At 56.8% G+C, this 17,927-nt stretch overlaps 4 protein-coding genes across 4 annotated transcripts; all 4 read right to left on the minus strand.

The window, feature by feature from the left end:
* Nucleotides 1-1,792: 1,792 nt before the first annotated feature.
* On the minus strand, nucleotides 1,793-4,678 carry VDBG_01172 (coatomer subunit beta-1; the record flags this gene model as incomplete). The annotated part of the gene is made up of 6 exons (XM_003009443.1): nucleotides 1,793-2,738; nucleotides 2,838-3,001; nucleotides 3,054-3,469; nucleotides 3,529-4,413; nucleotides 4,500-4,584; nucleotides 4,661-4,678. The coding sequence occupies 6 exons, from the start codon at nucleotides 4,676-4,678 to the stop codon at nucleotides 1,793-1,795; spliced, it is 2,514 nt and encodes an 837-aa protein (XP_003009489.1).
* Nucleotides 4,679-5,427: 749 nt separating this feature from the next.
* On the minus strand, nucleotides 5,428-7,092 carry VDBG_01173 (mannitol-1-phosphate 5-dehydrogenase; the record flags this gene model as incomplete). Its single annotated transcript, XM_003009444.1, has 2 exons — nucleotides 5,428-6,811; nucleotides 6,872-7,092. The coding sequence occupies 2 exons, from the start codon at nucleotides 6,921-6,923 to the stop codon at nucleotides 5,673-5,675; spliced, it is 1,191 nt and encodes a 396-aa protein (XP_003009490.1).
* A 5,892-nt stretch (nucleotides 7,093-12,984) lies between these two features.
* VDBG_01174 (glucose-6-phosphate isomerase) lies at nucleotides 12,985-14,799 on the minus strand (the record flags this gene model as incomplete). The annotated part of the gene is made up of 3 exons (XM_003009445.1): nucleotides 12,985-13,508; nucleotides 13,568-13,674; nucleotides 13,723-14,799. 3 exons carry the CDS (start codon nucleotides 14,751-14,753, stop codon nucleotides 12,985-12,987), a joined length of 1,662 nt encoding a protein of 553 aa, XP_003009491.1.
* Nucleotides 14,800-15,578: 779 nt separating this feature from the next.
* VDBG_01175 (serine/threonine-protein kinase gad8) lies at nucleotides 15,579-17,872 on the minus strand (the record flags this gene model as incomplete). The annotated part of the gene is made up of 5 exons (XM_003009446.1): nucleotides 15,579-15,723; nucleotides 16,008-16,247; nucleotides 16,497-16,579; nucleotides 16,758-17,754; nucleotides 17,814-17,872. 5 exons carry the CDS (start codon nucleotides 17,870-17,872, stop codon nucleotides 15,579-15,581), a joined length of 1,524 nt encoding a protein of 507 aa, XP_003009492.1.
* Nucleotides 17,873-17,927: the final 55 nt, after the last annotated feature.

Raw genomic sequence — 17,927 nt, forward strand, 5'->3', positions numbered from 1 at the left:
AGGGATCCTGAGACGCAGTAAAAAGACTTCTGGTCGGAAGATTCGGTAGCCGACAGCCCCAGAGTTGGATCGACCACCAGACAGAGTGAGATTGCTTGCCGCTCTATAGACATGATGACTGGGCCAGGCAGCCAGTGTGATCCCTAAAGCTTCTCAACACAAAGTTGCGCTGCTTTGTTGATTTCTCGAATACAGCGGCAATTGCGACGCGTGGCTGCTGAGATCCCTTGAATACCTACGTAGCCTGACCTTCCACAGAGAGCTGTTGCTGGTAAACGTTTCGATGAGTGGCCTTCATGCACATGCCAACAATCCATGGGCCCCCTGATCTCGGCTCTCTTGAGCCTTTCGTAACGTTAGCTTTCGGTCACCTACCCATTGATCAGCCATGATGATGATAGCACTCTGCAACTGCAGTCACTACTGTGCCCTTGCTTGACGATTTATCCTTCATCTCAGACGCCTCTGGGAACACGATCACCCCCAGGAGTCTCCCCCTCTACATACCATGGTATTCTCGACTTGCCACGACGTCGCATTCGCGGTGGATATCCAAGAGAACGCGATGACTACCATCGCGACAGCACAGGAGTACGAGAGGGTCAAGGGTCCAAAGCGCGATTTGAATATAGAAAGATGGATACAGCGGCCCAAGGCCAACGTTCGATCACACCGGCGGCAAACCTGGCGCCAAAATCCCGAGCAGCAAAGGACCACAAGATGACGCAAAAGGAGAGCAACCTCGCAAAAAGAGACTACCTAGCAACAGGCCTTGTGGAAGCGACAGCTTCCATGACAGCAGTCAAAGCCGCACGATAATCCCCCGCCACGAAGACCGAGCGCGGGCCCCGCCTCTGGCCGCGGCTCAAGCGTCTGATGCGGCCATGTGTCAGTAAACGCAGCAAGTCAGGGTCTAGAGGCGAGGCCTTGGAAGGGCTGGATCTCTTGGGGCAGGAGAGGTTATTCCTACCGGCTGTCTCGTCACGATGGGCCCGTTGTCCAGCGTCTTCTGCGACGCCAGGTCAACGACGGCCTGCATAGGCGCTTGCTTCGAGGGTTCAGCGACAGTCGGCATTTTGAAGGACGTTCAGCACGTGTGAACAGAGATGAAGAAGAAAAAGACGGAGGAATGCCAAGAGTCGTTGGTCGTTGGTCGTAATTGATCTTGGCGCTCAAAGTTCACGGGGTTCGCGTCTCAGGATGGGACTGAATTGAGTTGACATTGATCGAGAAGGCGGTGTCCTAATTTGTTTATTATGTCCTCCTCACCCAATACCCCCCCTGGCAGCCTCTGCACTGAGCCGAACGAGCCCCCTGTTTGAAGAGAGTCAATTGAGCACAGATCAGGCTGCCTCCGAGTCCGAGCTGAGCTGAGCTGCATGGCGCCTCGTCAACCAATGCTGGCGCACGAACAGAGTGGGTGAGTGGCTTATCGCATGGATAGCGGCACTTGTCAGTTGGTTGTGATGCGACCAGGGGTTGGTAACACCTATCTGGGGCATCCCCGCCCTGGCCTGGTTGTGCTCAGCCTCGATCTATTATAGTCGTCATTCTTGGCAGTCAATGCGATGGTGAGCCTTGGCATGACTTCGCCGGTGTCAGACAGCAAGCAGAATGCCTCGCTTCGACGAGGGACACGCCAGCAATGCCAGATCACAGAACAGACACTTCGTTCATTGCTAAGTACGCATCATCATTACCATCAACGCCGCGGGAGCTCTTGAAACGTTGGCATGACATCTAGGCCTTTTGTAGTCCCAACCCACTACCACCTCCCAACCAATGCAATCTTCTACTCGCTAGCCGAAGCTTCGGCCTCCTCCTCGGCGGCTTCATCGTCGTCCTCTGACGCCGCGTCCGCAACCGACTCGGCGCCGTTGCCGTTTGTCTTGGCCACGGGGGCTGCCGTCTCCGCACCACCCTCACGCTCCAGTCGTAGCCACTCATCCCACTCGGGGAAGAGGTCCTCATCCTCCGTAGGTACTCCGAGCAGCTTCGACACGCGGCCCTTCTTGCTCTTGTCGAGGCTCTCCTTCCACTGCGCCACAACGCCCGTTGTCAGACTGGGCTTGTACGTCTGAGAGAAGAGCACGGCCTCTGATATCCTGCCTGTTCGGATAAGTGTCTCAACGCAGCCCTCGATGTTGCCGGCCAGCCATTGCGCGCTAAAGGCAACGTTGTGCGCGCCCGCCGCCTCGGCCTGTTCCGCCAGCTTCGTGAGGCCCTCGCGGTCCGCCGTCGAAGAGTAGAGCAGCAGCAGCGAACCAAGGTCCTTGGCGTGCGTAAAGCACTCCTGGGCAAGGGCGACGTCCCACGCAGTGAGGGCAGCGTCACCCACCGTCTTCCACTTGTGCTCGACGTCCGCCTCTCTGGCGAGCTCGAGCGCAATGTCCAGCTGGTTGAGTCCGAGCGCCAGCTCAAACTTGTGCTCCGAGTCCGTCGCCACCTCCAGCGCAAGCTCCTTGTGACCCTGGCCCTCGAGGAATCGCGCAATCTTGTTAAGCTGGTCCTGAGGTACGCTGGAAAGGAGTTCCTCAGCCGTCTCCATGTCACCGCGCAGCACAAGCGTCTGGTACTCAAGCACAGGGAGCGACAGGGCGAAGGAGGTGACGCCGACGTCTTTATCGGCAAGGTAGATGCGCGAGTCGCGCTGGATGTAGCCGAGGATGTACATGGGCTGGTCGAAATGAGACACCGTGTACGTCTGGTCGCCAACGAGGTAGTTCAAGCGGTTTGTGCTGTTGTGATATGAATCATCCTCTTATGGATTCTCCGGTGCGAACACTATCATCGGTTAGCAAAGTAGTCTCTCATTCCATCTCTCAATCTGTACATACCTCTCGTTGATGTCAGTGATAACCTCGAATGCGGCCTCGACACCATCCTCGTCAGCCTCGCCATTCTGCAGCGCCTCATTGTATGCTTCACGCGAGAAGCGCAGGACGTAGAACGAATCCTCGCAGGCCAAGGTGACCAGCTCGCCACTGTCGGACCAGTAGACCTGAAAGCGTCAGCACCTCGTATCTACCAACAGAATCCTCGCCCAAACATACCTGTCTCGGCTCGACCTCAATTCGCCTGACGAGGCCGCCGCTGGCCCAGTCAAAGAAGGACACACCGCCCTGGCCCTTGACACCGAGCAGGACGCCACCGCTGAGGCCCTCTGCCTGGAAACCGACGTCGAGACCACCCGTCTTCTCCGTGAAGTTCTTGTACACCTTCACGCTCGTGGCCGATTCCCGAATGGCAAAGTCGTTGCTGTTCTCCTTGGCGCCCCAGACAAAGTCCAGCGCAGAGCCGAAAGCCTTATTCCTCCACGCCAGCGCAGTGTAGATGATGTATTCGCCGTCACCGCACACGGCAACAAATCGACCGTTCGGCGAGTGAAGGAGGGTTTGCGGATAGACCTCGCAGCTGCCGAGATCCTTGGTGGGCAAGCTGATGGGCGTGTTATCCTTGACGGAGGCGTCTAGAACATTGTCAGGAACAACGGCGTCCAAGTTTATGCACAGGATTTCAATCACTTACCGCCGCCCTTGATGATTGAAGACACAACCTCGTTGTGTCTGGCCCAGATGAGCTTGCCAGAGGCGTCCATCGACACGGCCGGCTCCTCGCGACCGAGCTTCACGACGACGAGACCGTCGTCGAAACCCACAGCCACGCCCTGCTTGCCCTTCTGGTAGGAAACACACCAGGCGCGTTCGAGGCCGTAGTTGAGCACCTGCTCAAAACGGTACGTGTTGGCGTGCCATAACCGCACGGTACCATCCTCGGAACCGGAGATAATGACGGGAAGCTCAGGGTGGTAGCAAGCCCAGGAGACGTTGTTTGTGTGGCCCTCCAGCGTGGCAATTAGCGACTTGGTGGTGTAGTCCCACACCTTGACGGTGCGGTCATCCGAGGTGGTGAGAAGGTATGGCTTGTCGGAATGGGGATAGTAGTCGACATAGTTGACACCCTTGGTCTCGTGCGCCTCGAGAGTGAAGTTTGCGGTGGATGAGCCCAGGCTCCAGATCTTGACAGTGCGATCGAGACAGGCCGAGGCGAACGTGTTGGTATCCTTGGGGTTGATGGCGAGACCCATGACGTAGTGGCCGTGGCCCTCGAAAACGCGGACGCACTTCCATCCCTTCTCCCAGTCCCAGAGCTTGATGGTCATGTCATCGGATGCAGTAAGCACGAAGGGCTGCGTCGGGTGAACAGCAATGGCGCGGATATAGTCGGGGTGGGCTTCGAAGGAGGTGATCTTCTCGGACGTGTTGTAGTTGTAGACGCGCAATTGGAAATCATCAGAGCCGCAGACAATCCAGTTCTTCCTCGCGATGAAGCGACCGGCGCGGACGGGGACATCGGTGAGCTCAAAGGTCTTGACGATCTGTTGCGTCTCGTACGACCAGATGTAGACGTGGCCTGAGAGGTGCTGTTAGGATACGGGACTTTGCAATGGATCACCGAAGCAGAAGATCCTATCGAGGAGCAGGTGGGCAAGGCATTACCAGAGTAGAGGGTCGTCAGGATCCATGGCTCTTGAGGGTGGAAATCAATGCCCTTGACCCGCTCGCTGCGGGCGAACAATTGCCTCTGTAGTGCCCAAGTTAGAATGTGCGATTCGAGGGACAAAGCGTGTTAAGGTGGACTGCTCCCCAGAAAGACAAACCTTCACGTCAATCCTCATGGTGGGCCGCACTGTTGTCAGTGGTAAGGGTGAAAGGGGGTTGCTGAGTTGGAGGATGGTTTGGTGTGGGGGTTGGTCGGTCAGCGAGTTTTGACTTTAGTTGGGTCTCATGGGTTCGGCGCGAGAAATTGAACGTATGGCTGGTTTCTAGATAGCTAGGCTGCTGGAAGCCGATGACAGCAGCCGCAGTATCGTGATTGTGGGGAGTCGAGATGTTGAAAGCTGGCTTCCAGAGCTGTGGTGGGCTTAATTTTGGCTTGAGCTTCCTTCATCAGATGTGTCTTCACCAAAGGAGGTCGTGGCTGCCTGAGAATAGGCCATTTTTCAGGCATCAACTTTACCATGTGGGGACCTCTCCCTGCATCAGCATCAGGGGCCGCCGTGCTCTGTGGCGGCTGGGAACAGGTGGTCAGTCCCCGTTAGCCACAGCGACTTGCCTGGCACCGAAACACCAAGTAGCTGGTAGGCAAGGTAGGTAAGGTAGGAAGGTACGGTAGGGGCTTTGTGTTGGGAAATGTATTGATGGTGAAGCTACGATACGCTCAACATCTCATAGGGTGTGGAATACTTCGTAATTCGGCTGGACATCCGTTGCACGCTGTGAAGTGTTGGTGGCACTATTTCACACCATGGGCCTTCGGCACCATATGGCCACTGTGGTCCCCATAAAATCTGTGAAATCTATACGACATCATTGCAAGATTTCGATGCATAAGAGACATCACATCCAGGCCGCGCATTGATCTGTGGTGTTTTGATGTAATCATATTTGGATAGTACTACTGTCGCATTTTCATGCAGATCCTTCTGCCTCGTTGAAGCCATTATTGATGTGACAAGACACAACAGCTACTTGGTTGAGGTTGAGGATGTGGATATCTTGATTCCCAAACGCCCTTTGTCGTGTAAGACCCGTTTCCCGCTCCCTAGTGAACAAAGAGAAGACAATAATTCGTGACACACAAAAGAAAGCATCTCACAGTTTGGCGGAGAGTCATTCCTCAGAGTCGGCCTGGACCCTGCGGACGACCTCAACAAGCATGGGATGGATCTTTTCAGAAGCCTGGATACCACAGACCTTCTGAACGACATCCTCGGGACCATTCTCAGCCATGATCTTGGCGAGTTCCTTGCTCTCCTCATCCTCCTCGACGTCCTGGAAGCGGAACGCCATCTCGGCAGCGCGCAGAAGAGCCTTGCAGCCAAGGTCGTTCTCAGCGAGCTCGGCAGCGGGGCCGACAAAGCGCTCCTTGCGGCTCAGCTTGCGCATGGGGGCACGGCCGACGCGCTCGACGGCATCTTCCAGATGGGGGTTGCCGATGCGCTTGATGATCTTCTCAGCGTACGCCTGCTGCTCCTCAAGGTTGATGCCGTGCTTGGTGACCATGAGCTCCGTGGTCTCCTTTAGAGCTTGGCGAACCTCCGCCAAAATTGCCTTGTCTTGCAGAGCATCATAGACGGTGCGCTTACTGCGGTTGTATCCGTGGTAGGCGGCTGTGGCGTGGCCAGTGTTGACCGTGTAGAGCTTGCGCTCGATGTAAGGGCCAAGGTTGTCGACCCAGTTGATACCGTCAATGGTGGGGTGGCCAGTCTCAGCGAAGGGACCGCTCTCAACGACCCACTCAAAGAACTTCTCCAGCTTCACGTCCAGACCGGCGTTGGGGTCTTGTGCAGGCACAATGCGGTCAATAGCCGAGTTGGCATAGCGGGCACGCTCGTGGTGGTCCTCAAGACGGTGCTCAGGCGTGTTCTTGGGGTCCTTGATGTGACCGGCGAGGGTGTCAGTGGCGCCAATGGCGTTCTCGCAGGCAATGACCGCGATGGGGGCGAGGTCGTTGGAGCGCTTGTCAATACCCTTGGCGATAACGGGGGCAATGAAACGCAGAATGTTGGGTCCGACAGAGCAAGTGACGACGTCGGCAGTGGCAATCTCTTCAATGAGATCAGCCTCGTGCGTTTTGGAGTTGATGGCACGGTAATTTGTGATGGTGTTCTCGTCGGTGCCCTCAGTGCCAACCTCAATGACCTTGTATGAGGGGGTGGCGTTGATCGAGTCGATCAGAGAATCGGCAACATCCGCGAAGACAACCTCGTAACCAGAGTTGTGGAGAAAGCATGCGACGAAGCCACGGCCTGTGTATATGTTAGTCGGGGGTGTCCGAGGGCGTTGAGGTCTGTTAGCGAGGAACATACCAATGTTGCCAGCACCGAAGTGGACGGCCTTCTTCGTAGTAGCGGGCGCCATGGTTGGAAGACGTGAGGGGTGCAGTTGGTTGTGGATAGGTGGGGGAGTGGGTGTGTGGGATATCGAGAGCCTCAAAGTCAGATGATGGCCTTGTTGGAGAGAAGAGGAGAGGATGTGAAAATTAAAGAGTACTCTTTGTTGATGTGCGATGGAGGGGGGGCGGAACGACGGCTGACTTTATAGAAATGCAGTGACGACAGCGCCATCTGGCGGGAACGATGGGAAGTCACGTCCAGGCAAAGACAGATACGGGCTTGCGGGAAGCTGGCCAGGAACGGGCGGCTGGCCTGCTGGGCTGCGCCTTGGGCGATCCGCCAAGGTTCAAGGCGCAAGGCCCCCCCCAAGAGCGAAGAAAAGGGCCCCAAGAGCACGCCGTCAGCTCGAGTGAACGCATCACATTGACGAGATACTACGCAAATCCAATGGAGAGGAGTGCTCCGATGCCCCTCCCCATCGCCGGGAAGAGGCAGGGGGCACATCACTGTGGGACCACGCCAGGCCTGGTGGAGTGCACTGCGTGCTCTTGCCCAATCCACATGCGGCCTCTTCTCTCGGAGGGGCACCGTGCTACTCCCAATGAGGCCAAGCGGGACGAAGCAATGATGGCATTGTCCCTTGCCTGCCCTTTGGACGTCCGCCTGCCTTGCGATTAGGAGGACGCCCCCTCGTCCGACAGGAGACGCCAGCGGCGCTTCAGGGTACTGGCCACAGTGGTCCAACGCCCCCGCTGCCTTGTCGAAACAGGCCGGCGTCATGCCGTGAGCGTATTTTGCGCAAGTTGGACCACATAACGGCCAATAAAACGGAATTCTTTTGCACCCCCAAAACCAGTCGCTCCACAGCCTCCTTCACGACTCCACCGAGGGGCATCGGGTCCTGGACTGAAGGGAACAGAAGGGGGACACGACAACGAATGGCTCAAGCCTGCCTGCGCTGCCCAGATACCGTCTGTCGGACTGGCGGTCGAGCGCTCCGGTTTGACGAGATTGAGTGTCATATGGGTGTTGCGATTTGGGATCGAAACAGTCCTCCTGCTGTCACATCGCCCATCGACCACGAACCGAGACGCAACTCTCCCGATGATGTTGCCTCGGTTGCCGGTGCGTCTCACATCGGTCATGCTGGCTGTGCTCTCTCTCGGCTCATTCTCGACGTCTTACGGGCCTGGGTACAGAGGCTTGTCCAGCCGCCAGTCGCCGTCAGCAAGGCTTGAGGCTTAATGGGATCCCGGACGACGTGTCCCATATTCCCCTGTACCTGATCCACAGATCAGACTTGGGTGCCTGCTGGTTGTCTCTTTGATCTAAGGTAGTGTCGCCTGTCAAGCCCGACAGGGAGCCTTGTGAAGGAACAGTGAGGGAACACCCAAACGGCCCGCCCTAGCTGTCACCAGTGGTGCCTGGCAGCGGCTCCAGGGACATACCAAGTACTACATGTATCGTGACAGGGGTTGCTCGTTGGAGCGTAACAGCCGTCAAACAATAGGCTGCCTTTCATCAAGTGAGGGATATAGTCAGGAAAAAGGCTGGGCGAGGTAGCCCAAAGCTTTCCTCTGTTCTCACTCGCATGGATAGTTGAAACGGCACGGAGTGGCGCCACTCAGCAGCGCCGTCGGAGGCACGATGTTGGCCCCTTCTGCCTCTGTACTGTATTTCGCCTCTTGCATGCAGACCAGAGGTCAAAGACGGCCATAGTTGGCAGGATTTCGGGCCTTTGGCCGCCCGAGCCCGAGACATCGGAAGCCATTTGCCTTTCCCTGCGACGCCGGGACGGCATCCATGCTGTCCTTGGGCCGTCTGTTCTGGCTTATCGGCCTCCTGCGTCGAGTAAACCCCTCAATCTGGACGGGCGCTATTCTCCAGGGGCTACTCGCTACACTTTACATTGAGTTGGTATATTCTTGGGGACCAGCAGGGGGCTCATGCATCGCTTGTCGTCACTATCTGGGACCCACCAACGTCCGTTGACTCAGCGTGCCAGTCCAGCGGCTGAGGCCCTGGAGCAACAGGGCATGGGGCACGAAACAGCGTGAACGGGAAGGCAGAGTGGTCTTTGGTATCATCCAATGATCGGTTGAGGGCCATCAAAGGGGTGCATTTTAGCCCCGCCTGTTTGCATCCTCGTGGCCCGAAACGTCCGACAACGCCCCGTTTTCTGCGCCCGTTGCTTCCGTATTCTTCCTCCAGGCAGTACAGGCCCTCTTTCCAAGATGGACGGTGTATCTCATTCCTTGCGCCCTACGATCACACACATCCAGCCTCTCTGAGCGGCTCTGGGCAAAGGTCGCCTGGTCATCTTGTCTCGGCCGTTTTCCCCGAAACCCCTGAAAAGGCCTCTCTTTCTCCGTATTGCCCGCCCTGATCGTCATAACATGGTGGAACGTTCGTCACCCACGTTGGGCGAAACGTAACCGCCATCATTCCGCTTCACGATACCCTCATGATGAATCACAAGAACCCGCTTGTTCGACTGGTTTATTCCATCAACTGCTACCGTTGAGTCGTCGTCGACAAGACCACCGGCTCGGCACGCCTTGCAGATATTTCATCGTCATCGTGCGCCACCCCATCACCCCTCTGTCGCCGCAAAGGTCTTCTAGTCGCAAGGGCCGGGGGCTCGCTCCTGTGCTCGTTCACCATCGATCTTGATGCCAAAACGACGACTTATCCCTCATCTGGAGGTGACGTCGCGAATAAGCCAGCCCCCCTTGTCCAAGGGTCACCAAAGTGCCGCACACCCTCAGCAATCGTCCGACCAGCCAATGGCCGATAACTTGCCATCGAAACACTAACCCACAAGGCACCCCAGCTAATCGGAGGGATCCTCAACGACGGATCGCCTCAAGTCTCCACAGAAAATTCAAGGGATTTCTTCCTGCGCCTGGTGCGATCTTGGCATTCGTCATCCCGCTTTGGCCGATCGCAAACTGTTGGGCCCTGAAGGCATCGTCAGGACAGTTCATGAGCCGTCTTGTCTCTTGCTCGGCTCGGCCCTGGATCGCTGTCATCAAACGGCGTTGCATTTCACTTGCTCTTGTGCTGGGCGGCGACATCAAGGGGAAACATGCAAGCTGTCATGACCCTCCTCGAAGGGAACGTTGACAACATGCGCGTTGGTTCGTCTGGGGGCACATGTGGAAGACGCAAAGACCCCGCTTCACATACTATGTACGCTATCCTCGGGTGCGTCACTCGCAGCAGCACCCCGCATCTCACATGTACGACGTCAGTAGTGTCTGTCGGTCTGGCACGGTCGGTCAGCGCATGCTGCAGGCGACATTGAATGAAGCACGTCTCGCTGACGCTGGTCATGATCGGTGGGCACCCTCAATGACATGGCGGCAATGAGAGAACATGACCGAGCTGTCGAAATGTCGTCTGGACAAGCTTCCCCTTTCACCCCAGACTCTGAGCGGACCTGTTCGCCGGATCGACAGGTCAAGAGGGATGCGCATCTCCAGCTTCCCTTCGCAGACCTGTCAGTCTCTTCTGCCGGCTCCAGAACTCCATTTATTGTTCGCTTGTCACGGATTTCCCCAGATAGCATGTGGTCATAGCATCTTTGGGTCACCCCAGCCTATCAGCAACTGGTCGATCTGGGGAAAGGTGGTGGTGCTTGGCTGTCAAGAGGGTGCTCCTGTCCGTGATCCAATAGGACTTGGAAGCGACGGCGCATCAAGTTTACGCATCGCCAGAAGCAAACCCCATTGGCATCATCAAACGGTACTGTTGCCGATGTCCATTCTATTGGGCTCCATCGACATCATCAAACATAATCACAAAGAGCACTAGCCTCCAACATCACGTCACACGAAGAAGAGCCTCCTTACGCTACTAGTCTGATCTCCGACGTCCCGTCTGCACAGTCATCGTGGCCATCCCTCGTGCCTCCCTAACAACGGTCAGAACTTGTGACAGGCGCCGCCGTGGCGATATTCCCTGCAGTCCACATTTGATTGCGTTTCGTTGGACTTGGCCATCCCCATGGCCCAGATCTAGGCTCCGTCCAACACGAGGGGTTTTTCTCTTTCACCACGACCCGCACAGCCCCCGCTGACACAACAAGACGTTGTTCGAAAGATCAGCGTTCAATGAATCCACCCAGCAACGGTCCAAACGTTCTCGCTCGCTGCCATGTTTCTTTCGTGTTGATTGTAATGCACATGCATGGGCAACATCGCTTGCGGAGCGACGACGTTCCGGCCGGAGAATCACCTCGGGCCGCTGGTCGTGGGCCCTTCCAAACGCCTCACCCGCAGTTTTTTCGTCCACAGTAAATGACACCCCCCAAGGGTACCTTGAGCAAACCGAGCCGCCTGGTGGGGCCGACTTGACCCGGTGGTTGCGCTCTTTCGACACACCCGGTGTTGCGCGCCCGAAGCGGCCGCCTGCTTCTGCACCCACCCCATGCAACGCGCTGCATCAAGGGACTGCGATTGAATCGCGGGGGTGGATGGTTGGAGCAGGCCGACGAGGAGGAGGCCGCCGATGATGGGGAGGGGGGGAGACCGACGTTTGGATGAGAAGCAACATGCTGTGTGAATCCTCATGTTGGCTGTCTACCAGGCGCCGGTTGGTCCTCACAGGCGCGACGTTCGATTCTCTGTGTGCCATGCGTCCGGGACGTTGAGCAGCGTAATTTTGACGTGTTCAGCAATCCCCTATGGCTACGAAGAGCAGCTGGTAAGCGCAAAGTCGATGAACTCGAAACCGATCCTTATCGTGAGCCCAAAATCCTCCCTCCTCCGCTATCCCCGCAGCATGCCTGCGCGCCCCCCCGCCGTCGACTCCAACGACGGCCAAGACGTCCAGCAGCAGATGGGATGCGCGGATACCCGGCAATGCATATCTTGGCAGTCACGCAGGACACGACATTCGCGGTTCTGCTTAGGTGCTCGCTTGTGACCTGCGTGGTTTGCGTTACGGCATATTTCCCCCTTGGCTGATGATCGTGGATCGTGAGGGGCACATGTATCCATGAGGGGTTTGCATCGGGGGGAGAGAGGATGAGGGGTTGACTGAATGGACCGAAATCACACGTTCATTTTCGAGAAGCCATGTCTCACTCACGCTTGTCACCTGGCACTGAAATGACATGATCCCGTCTCGGGCTCCCTGTTCGGTCAGAACTGTCGAGTACACGGGTCTCCGTTTGTCTACCAGTCTACCAGCCATCCTCGAGCCTCTCATTCCGTCACTCTCGAGGGTTTTTTTTTTAAAGCTAAGGTAGGCAATTTGATATTCACCCAGAGGTCTCGTCCACCCAGAGGCTGTGCAGCCTCATTGGCCCTTGGTTCAAACCATACATCACATGCATGTGGTGAACTGTATACCTTTTTTTTCCTGAACCTAATAATCTGGCACACCCGGCGAAGCCCTGTGCAAGACACCAACCCGATAAAAAAGCAGGTCCTGAGATTCCCCTCCGACAGAAACAGCAAATGGGGGGAAACCCGAAAAACAAACTTTCAGCTGCTGCATGGCTCTCTCATTTCAAGATGCATGTTTTTTCCCGCGTGGTGACATCGGCCGTGTTTTGCGGACCGACGCGCGAGCGGAACACCCCGCCCCTGCCCCTGGTGAACACAGTGGCCCGTTCTGATTTCCTCGCTCAAGATAGGTCGCAACGTCCTGCCGCGCAAGTAGAGTATGAGGGAATACTTGAACATCAATCTCACATGCTGCTTGAGAAAAACCTGATCCTGTTGTTCCATGTTCGTTTCCTTCGGGTGGCTAGACGTGGTGAGCCTCGCCGGGCCACATGCCGAGACTGTTCCCGCTGCCGGGCGATGGGAGAGGCCCTGCCTGGTGGACGCTCCGAGTAGGAGACATATCTCAGGGTCAAAGAGACATCTCGGAGGCAGGAGAAAGCTCGAATAGGGCATTCTTCACCGGTTCATCATGGTGTGTTGGTATACACGAAACCAAGCCTTCATCACAGGACTGAAGCAGCATACGATATTAACGCTTCATTGAGCTTTCACAGCAATCTACCATTTTCCAAACCCAGCATCAAACCATCATGCCGCGGCATGTACTCAGCCATCCGCCGTTCATATGCCTTACATCTTAGAATAACGCTTGAAAGCGCCAATGAGGCCCCCAGTCGAGGCATCGTGACCCTCGCCGTTGCCCTCCGCGTCGAGCTCGCCAAGAATTTTCTTGGCAAGGACCTTGCCGAGCTCAACGCCCCACTGGTCAAAGGAGTTGATGTCCCAAACGGCACCCTCGACGAAGGTGAGGTGCTCGTAGTAGACAATGAGCGCGCCGAGCTCGGCAGGGCCAATGTGGCCGCCGACGAGGATGGAGGTGGTGGGGCGGTTGCCGAGGAAGACCTTATGGGGGACAAGGTCTTCAGGAGTGCTGCCCTCGGCACGGACCTCGTCAGCCGTCTTGCCGACCATGAGAGCCTCAGCCTGGGCAAAGTAGTTGGAGGCAAGCATCTTCTGGTGCAGGTTGTCCGAGATGGGGTTGTGAGACTTGGCAGCGAGGATGAAGTCGGTGGGGATGAGCTTGGTGCCCTGGTGGACAAGCTGGAAGAAGGAGTGCTGGGCGTTTGTGCAGGGCTCGCCGAAGAGAATGGGGCCTGCGCTGTCAGTGGCCCGCCTATCGCCCAGCAGGGGAGTTGGTAAAGAATAGACTCACCAGTCGTGTACTTGGCAGGAGTGCCGTCAGAGGTGATGCTCTTGCCGTTGGACTCCATGGACAGCTGCTGGAGGTAGGCGGGGAAGCGGTGCAGATACTGGTCGAAGCTGGCAGCTTGTTAGCTTGGCACACCCGGCCGGAATCGACAGACGTACGGAGCCACCAGATGGGTCTGGGCCTGGAAGAAGTCAGAGTACCACACACTCAAGAGACCACCCAGCAGGGGGATGTTCTCCTTGAGGGGCGTCTCGCGGAAGTGCTTGTCCATGGCGTGCGCGCCGCCGAGGAACTTGTAAAAGTTATCAAAGCCAATGTACAGCGCAACGCTGAGGCCGATGGCGCTCCAGACAGAGTAGCGGCCGCCGACCCAGCTCTCGAAGCCGAACATGTTCTTGGTGTCAATGCCAAACTTGGAGACCTCAGCCTCGTTGGTAGACAGAGCAACAAAGTGCTTGGCAATCTCGCCCTTGCCGCCGGTCTTCTCAAGGAACCAGGTTTTGGCCGTGTTGGCGTTGGTCGTGGTCTCGGCCGTGGTGAAGGTCTTGGAGGCGACAAGGAAGAGGGTGGTCTCGGGATCAGACGCGGCAAGGGCCTCAGCCATGTGGGTGCCGTCAATGTTGGAGACAAAGTGCAGAGTCGTGTCCTTGGCGCCGTAGTGCTTGAGAGCCTCGGTGACCATAACGGGACCGAGATCAGAACCGCCAATGCCAATGTTGACAATGTTGGTCAGCTTCTTTCCAGTGAAGCCGGTCCAGGCGCCGGAGCGCACCTGCTCGGAGAACTCCTTCATGTGTTCGAGAACGGCGTTGACGCCGTTGGGGCCGTTCATGACGTTGGCACCGTCCACCTGCATGTCCCAGCCGCCAACGTTGCGCAGAGCAGTGTGGTAGACAGCACGCTTCTCGGTGAAGTTGATCTTCTCGCCGGCGAACATGGCATCGCGCTTCTTCTCGACCTCGGCCTGCTCCGCCAGCTTGACCAGCAGGTCAAGGGTCTCCTCCGTCAGGAAGTTCTTGGAGAAGTCGAAGAGGATGTCGGTGCCTTCGGCGGTGGCGAAGGTGCGAGAGAACTTGGCAAAGCGCTCAGGGTCGGAGGCGAAGGCCTCCTTGAGGACAAAGTTCTTGCCGACATTGTCGCGGTGGGCTTGAAGGTCGGCCCACGCGGGGAGGGAGGAGGCTTGAGGCATTTTGAAGGGGAAGGATTGCAGGATAGGTCTGAAGAGCATAAAGGTCAGCTGGGGTTCCTGGCAGTGAAAGAGGAAGGGCGGAAATTCAGAATTTGAAGTCGTGATTCTGAAGACGTCGTCGGGGACAAGCCGTGGGGAGGCCGAGTTGGAGGGGCAGCCACCAGCCGCAGAAACCGGAGATGCAGGGAACAGATAACAGACATCGCCCGCGTCGAGCTCCGGCAGCGGAGCGTCATCAAATCAACCCTCGATGTAATTTCCCATGTCCCCCTTTGGCGACTCCTGCTGCCGAAGCAAGACGATCTGTGGATTGTCGGGTCTCGAGGCAAACCGTGTTTGTCTGCACCAAGCTGCACCGAGCTCGAGCATAGCGGGGTCGTGCGCGCGAGAGGCAGAGCCTATGCGTGGATATGACGAAGGACAATAACGAAGCTCCAGAGCAAAGCAGAGAAACATAGACAGAGCAAGGAGACCTGGGAGTAGACAAACCTAATTGCGATTGAACCGTGTAAAAATTAGTGATGCCCTCGGGATGCAACTTGTTGGGGGGTGACACCAGGTTTTGTTGAAGGGCGACGCAAAAGGTGGGATGTCTGGAAGGTCGAGGTGGAGGAGGGGTGACTTTGCTGGTGAGGGGCAGACAAGAACATCAATCAGCCGGCGCCGGGACAGCACATAGAGCGAGCAGCGTCATGGTCGTGACAAGGGGGCCTACCTAGCCTTAGATGTGCGCCTGCCCCGCGGCACTGGTCCACTATCCCTACCTCACAGGTACCTCCCCCGAGCTCTCCCACAAAGCTGCTATAGGGCGCTTCGTTCGGTACCTTAGTAGGTTGGTAGCGGGCAGTCATTGTGCACAGAGCTGCCCTGTGAGTGACATATGGGCCCCCGCCCCGCCCGCTTCTGGCCGAGGCCGATCCACTCGGCGTCTCTTCCAGCGAACTGGGTGGTGCGCTTGGGAACTTCCGACCTGGGGCAGTGGATGATTTGTTAGTCTTTTTTTCTCGTTAGTTCTCAGGCGCTGGGCTGACTGAGCCAAATTCTCTCAAAGCGCTCGAAGTCGACGATGGGTGTTCGGTTGGAACCCCGGACTTCTACGGCGATGCTCACTGGATGATGCGATCACCGTCCGGAAGAATTACTACAGTCCTCCTTCTCTTTACGACATGAACATCTCAGCTTGGTGTCACCAGCAACCACCTCTGGATTTGATCTTGCCCCGTCAACCCCGTCAACTTGTATTGATGCTCTCACCTACAACGCTGACGAGCCGGGCACGTGGCGAAGGGGCCCTGGACCGTGGGGGTCATGTGTACATGTTGATGGGGGTCAAAGTGTGCTTGTTCATCGGGAGAAGTAGGGAGTTTGAGCACTCGCGGCAGATCTCTCTCTCGCATGTGCATGTCCTCTTCTGCTCTGCTTTGCTGTTCGTGACCGGCTGCTCGCCAGGCGCCTCCGTTTTCGGGGGGCAGCAGCTGCGGCGCCGCACCTCGTCTACATGGATAAAACCACACGCAGCTGGTCCCTTGCCCCTCTCACACCCCAAGTCAGCAAGATATGCCCTTTCCCAAACGCCAAACACAAGGCCGGGGCCAGACAAAAATAAGTGTTGCATGTAAGAGCTGCGATCCTCTTCCTCTGTCCGCATGCCCTCTTTCGCCCCTGTCCCTCGTCTTCAATTGTTGCCGTGTCCACTGCTGCTGATCGATCTATCGGTTGTCCTGGACACTGCCGACAAAGGACGGATCCTTGATGCTGCCGCCTGCGTCGCCGAGGCCTGCAATCGGCCGGTTGTAGCTGAAGCCCTGGAACTGGTTCTGCATCGTCTGTGAAAGCATCGGTCCATCCACAAACGAGTCTTGCGGGGCTTCGTTCGTGAATTCGGGATCAAAGTTGTTTGTGTCCAGAGCATCCACCTGAAAGTCTCTTGTCAGCAATGCGTCCTCCCATGAGACAGAATCTGCACTACGCGGAGGGGGGGGGGGTGTCGGTGGTTGAACTCACAACGCTGGGCTTGAACGCTGGCTCGTACTTGCGCTGCAGCAGCTTACGCCAGTCAATGGCGTGGAAGAAGGGGTGCGCCTTGATCTCGGCCGAGCCATTGGCTCCAAGGCGCTCTTCCGGCTTACGGTTGAGCAGCTTGATGAGAAGGTCCTTGGCGGCAGGAGGCACAATGTCGTGGCCGGGGAAGTGAAGCGGTTCCGACAGAATCTTGCGGTACATCTCGTTGGTGTTCTCGTCATAGAAAGGAGGCAGACCCGTCAACATCTCGTACAGCAGAACTCCGAGGGTCCACCAATCCACCGTCTTCTGGTAGCCCTGGCCCATGAGCAGTTCAGGCGCCAGATATTCGGGGGTACCGCAGAATGTGTTGGTCCTGTCTTCGTCCTTCATGTCCAGCTTGCAGAGACCGAAATCGCACAAGGCAATGTGACCTTGGTAGTCGAGCAGAATGTTCTCCGGTTTCAGATCGCGGTAGATGACGTTGAACCCGTGGAGGCACTCAAGGGCACAGAGCAGTTCTGCAGTGTAGAATCGCGAGCGATTTACATCGAATCGCTGCTCCTTCTGCAGGTGGTGAAACAGTTCGCCACCGTTGATGAAGGCGAGCACGAAATACAGCTTCGCAGGTGACTGGAAGGTGAATTTGAGGGGGACGATGAAGGGATTGTTAATCTGTGCCAGCACCGACCTCTCTGCCAGCGTGTGTGCGACTTCGGATCGGGAGATGATGTGTGCCTTGCGGATCGTTTTCACGGCGTAGATCCGGTGGGTGTCCTTCTTGCGAACCTGCATGACCTTGCCGAAGCTTCCCTTACCTACCAGCTTGAGCAATTCAAAGTCCTCAATCTGAAGCTTGCCGGCACGATTCTCGACATACTCAACGCCAATCTTGAGCTTGCCAGTGCCATATTGCACATCGGTCCACTGGACTCCGCTGTGTCCGAGGCTCCTCTCGCGATTGGCATGGTCAGCAGCGGCCGACTCGCGGTCCTTCTTGCTGGCTTTGGGGTCTTCGACAAACGATTGGCGCTCTTCGAAACGAGGGTTGATACGGACGACGCCAAGGAAGATATCCTGGCTGCGACCGGAGCCTGGTGCCGCCAAGGGTTGCGCATGTAGAGGTGGATGCCGAGCTCGGTGACACGCGACACATCGAACTTGTACTGCGTG

The sequence above is a fragment of the Verticillium alfalfae genome, genomic scaffold (genome assembly GCF_000150825.1).
Source record: "Verticillium alfalfae VaMs.102 supercont1.1 genomic scaffold, whole genome shotgun sequence".
Lineage (NCBI taxonomy): Eukaryota > Fungi > Ascomycota > Sordariomycetes > Glomerellales > Plectosphaerellaceae > Verticillium > Verticillium alfalfae.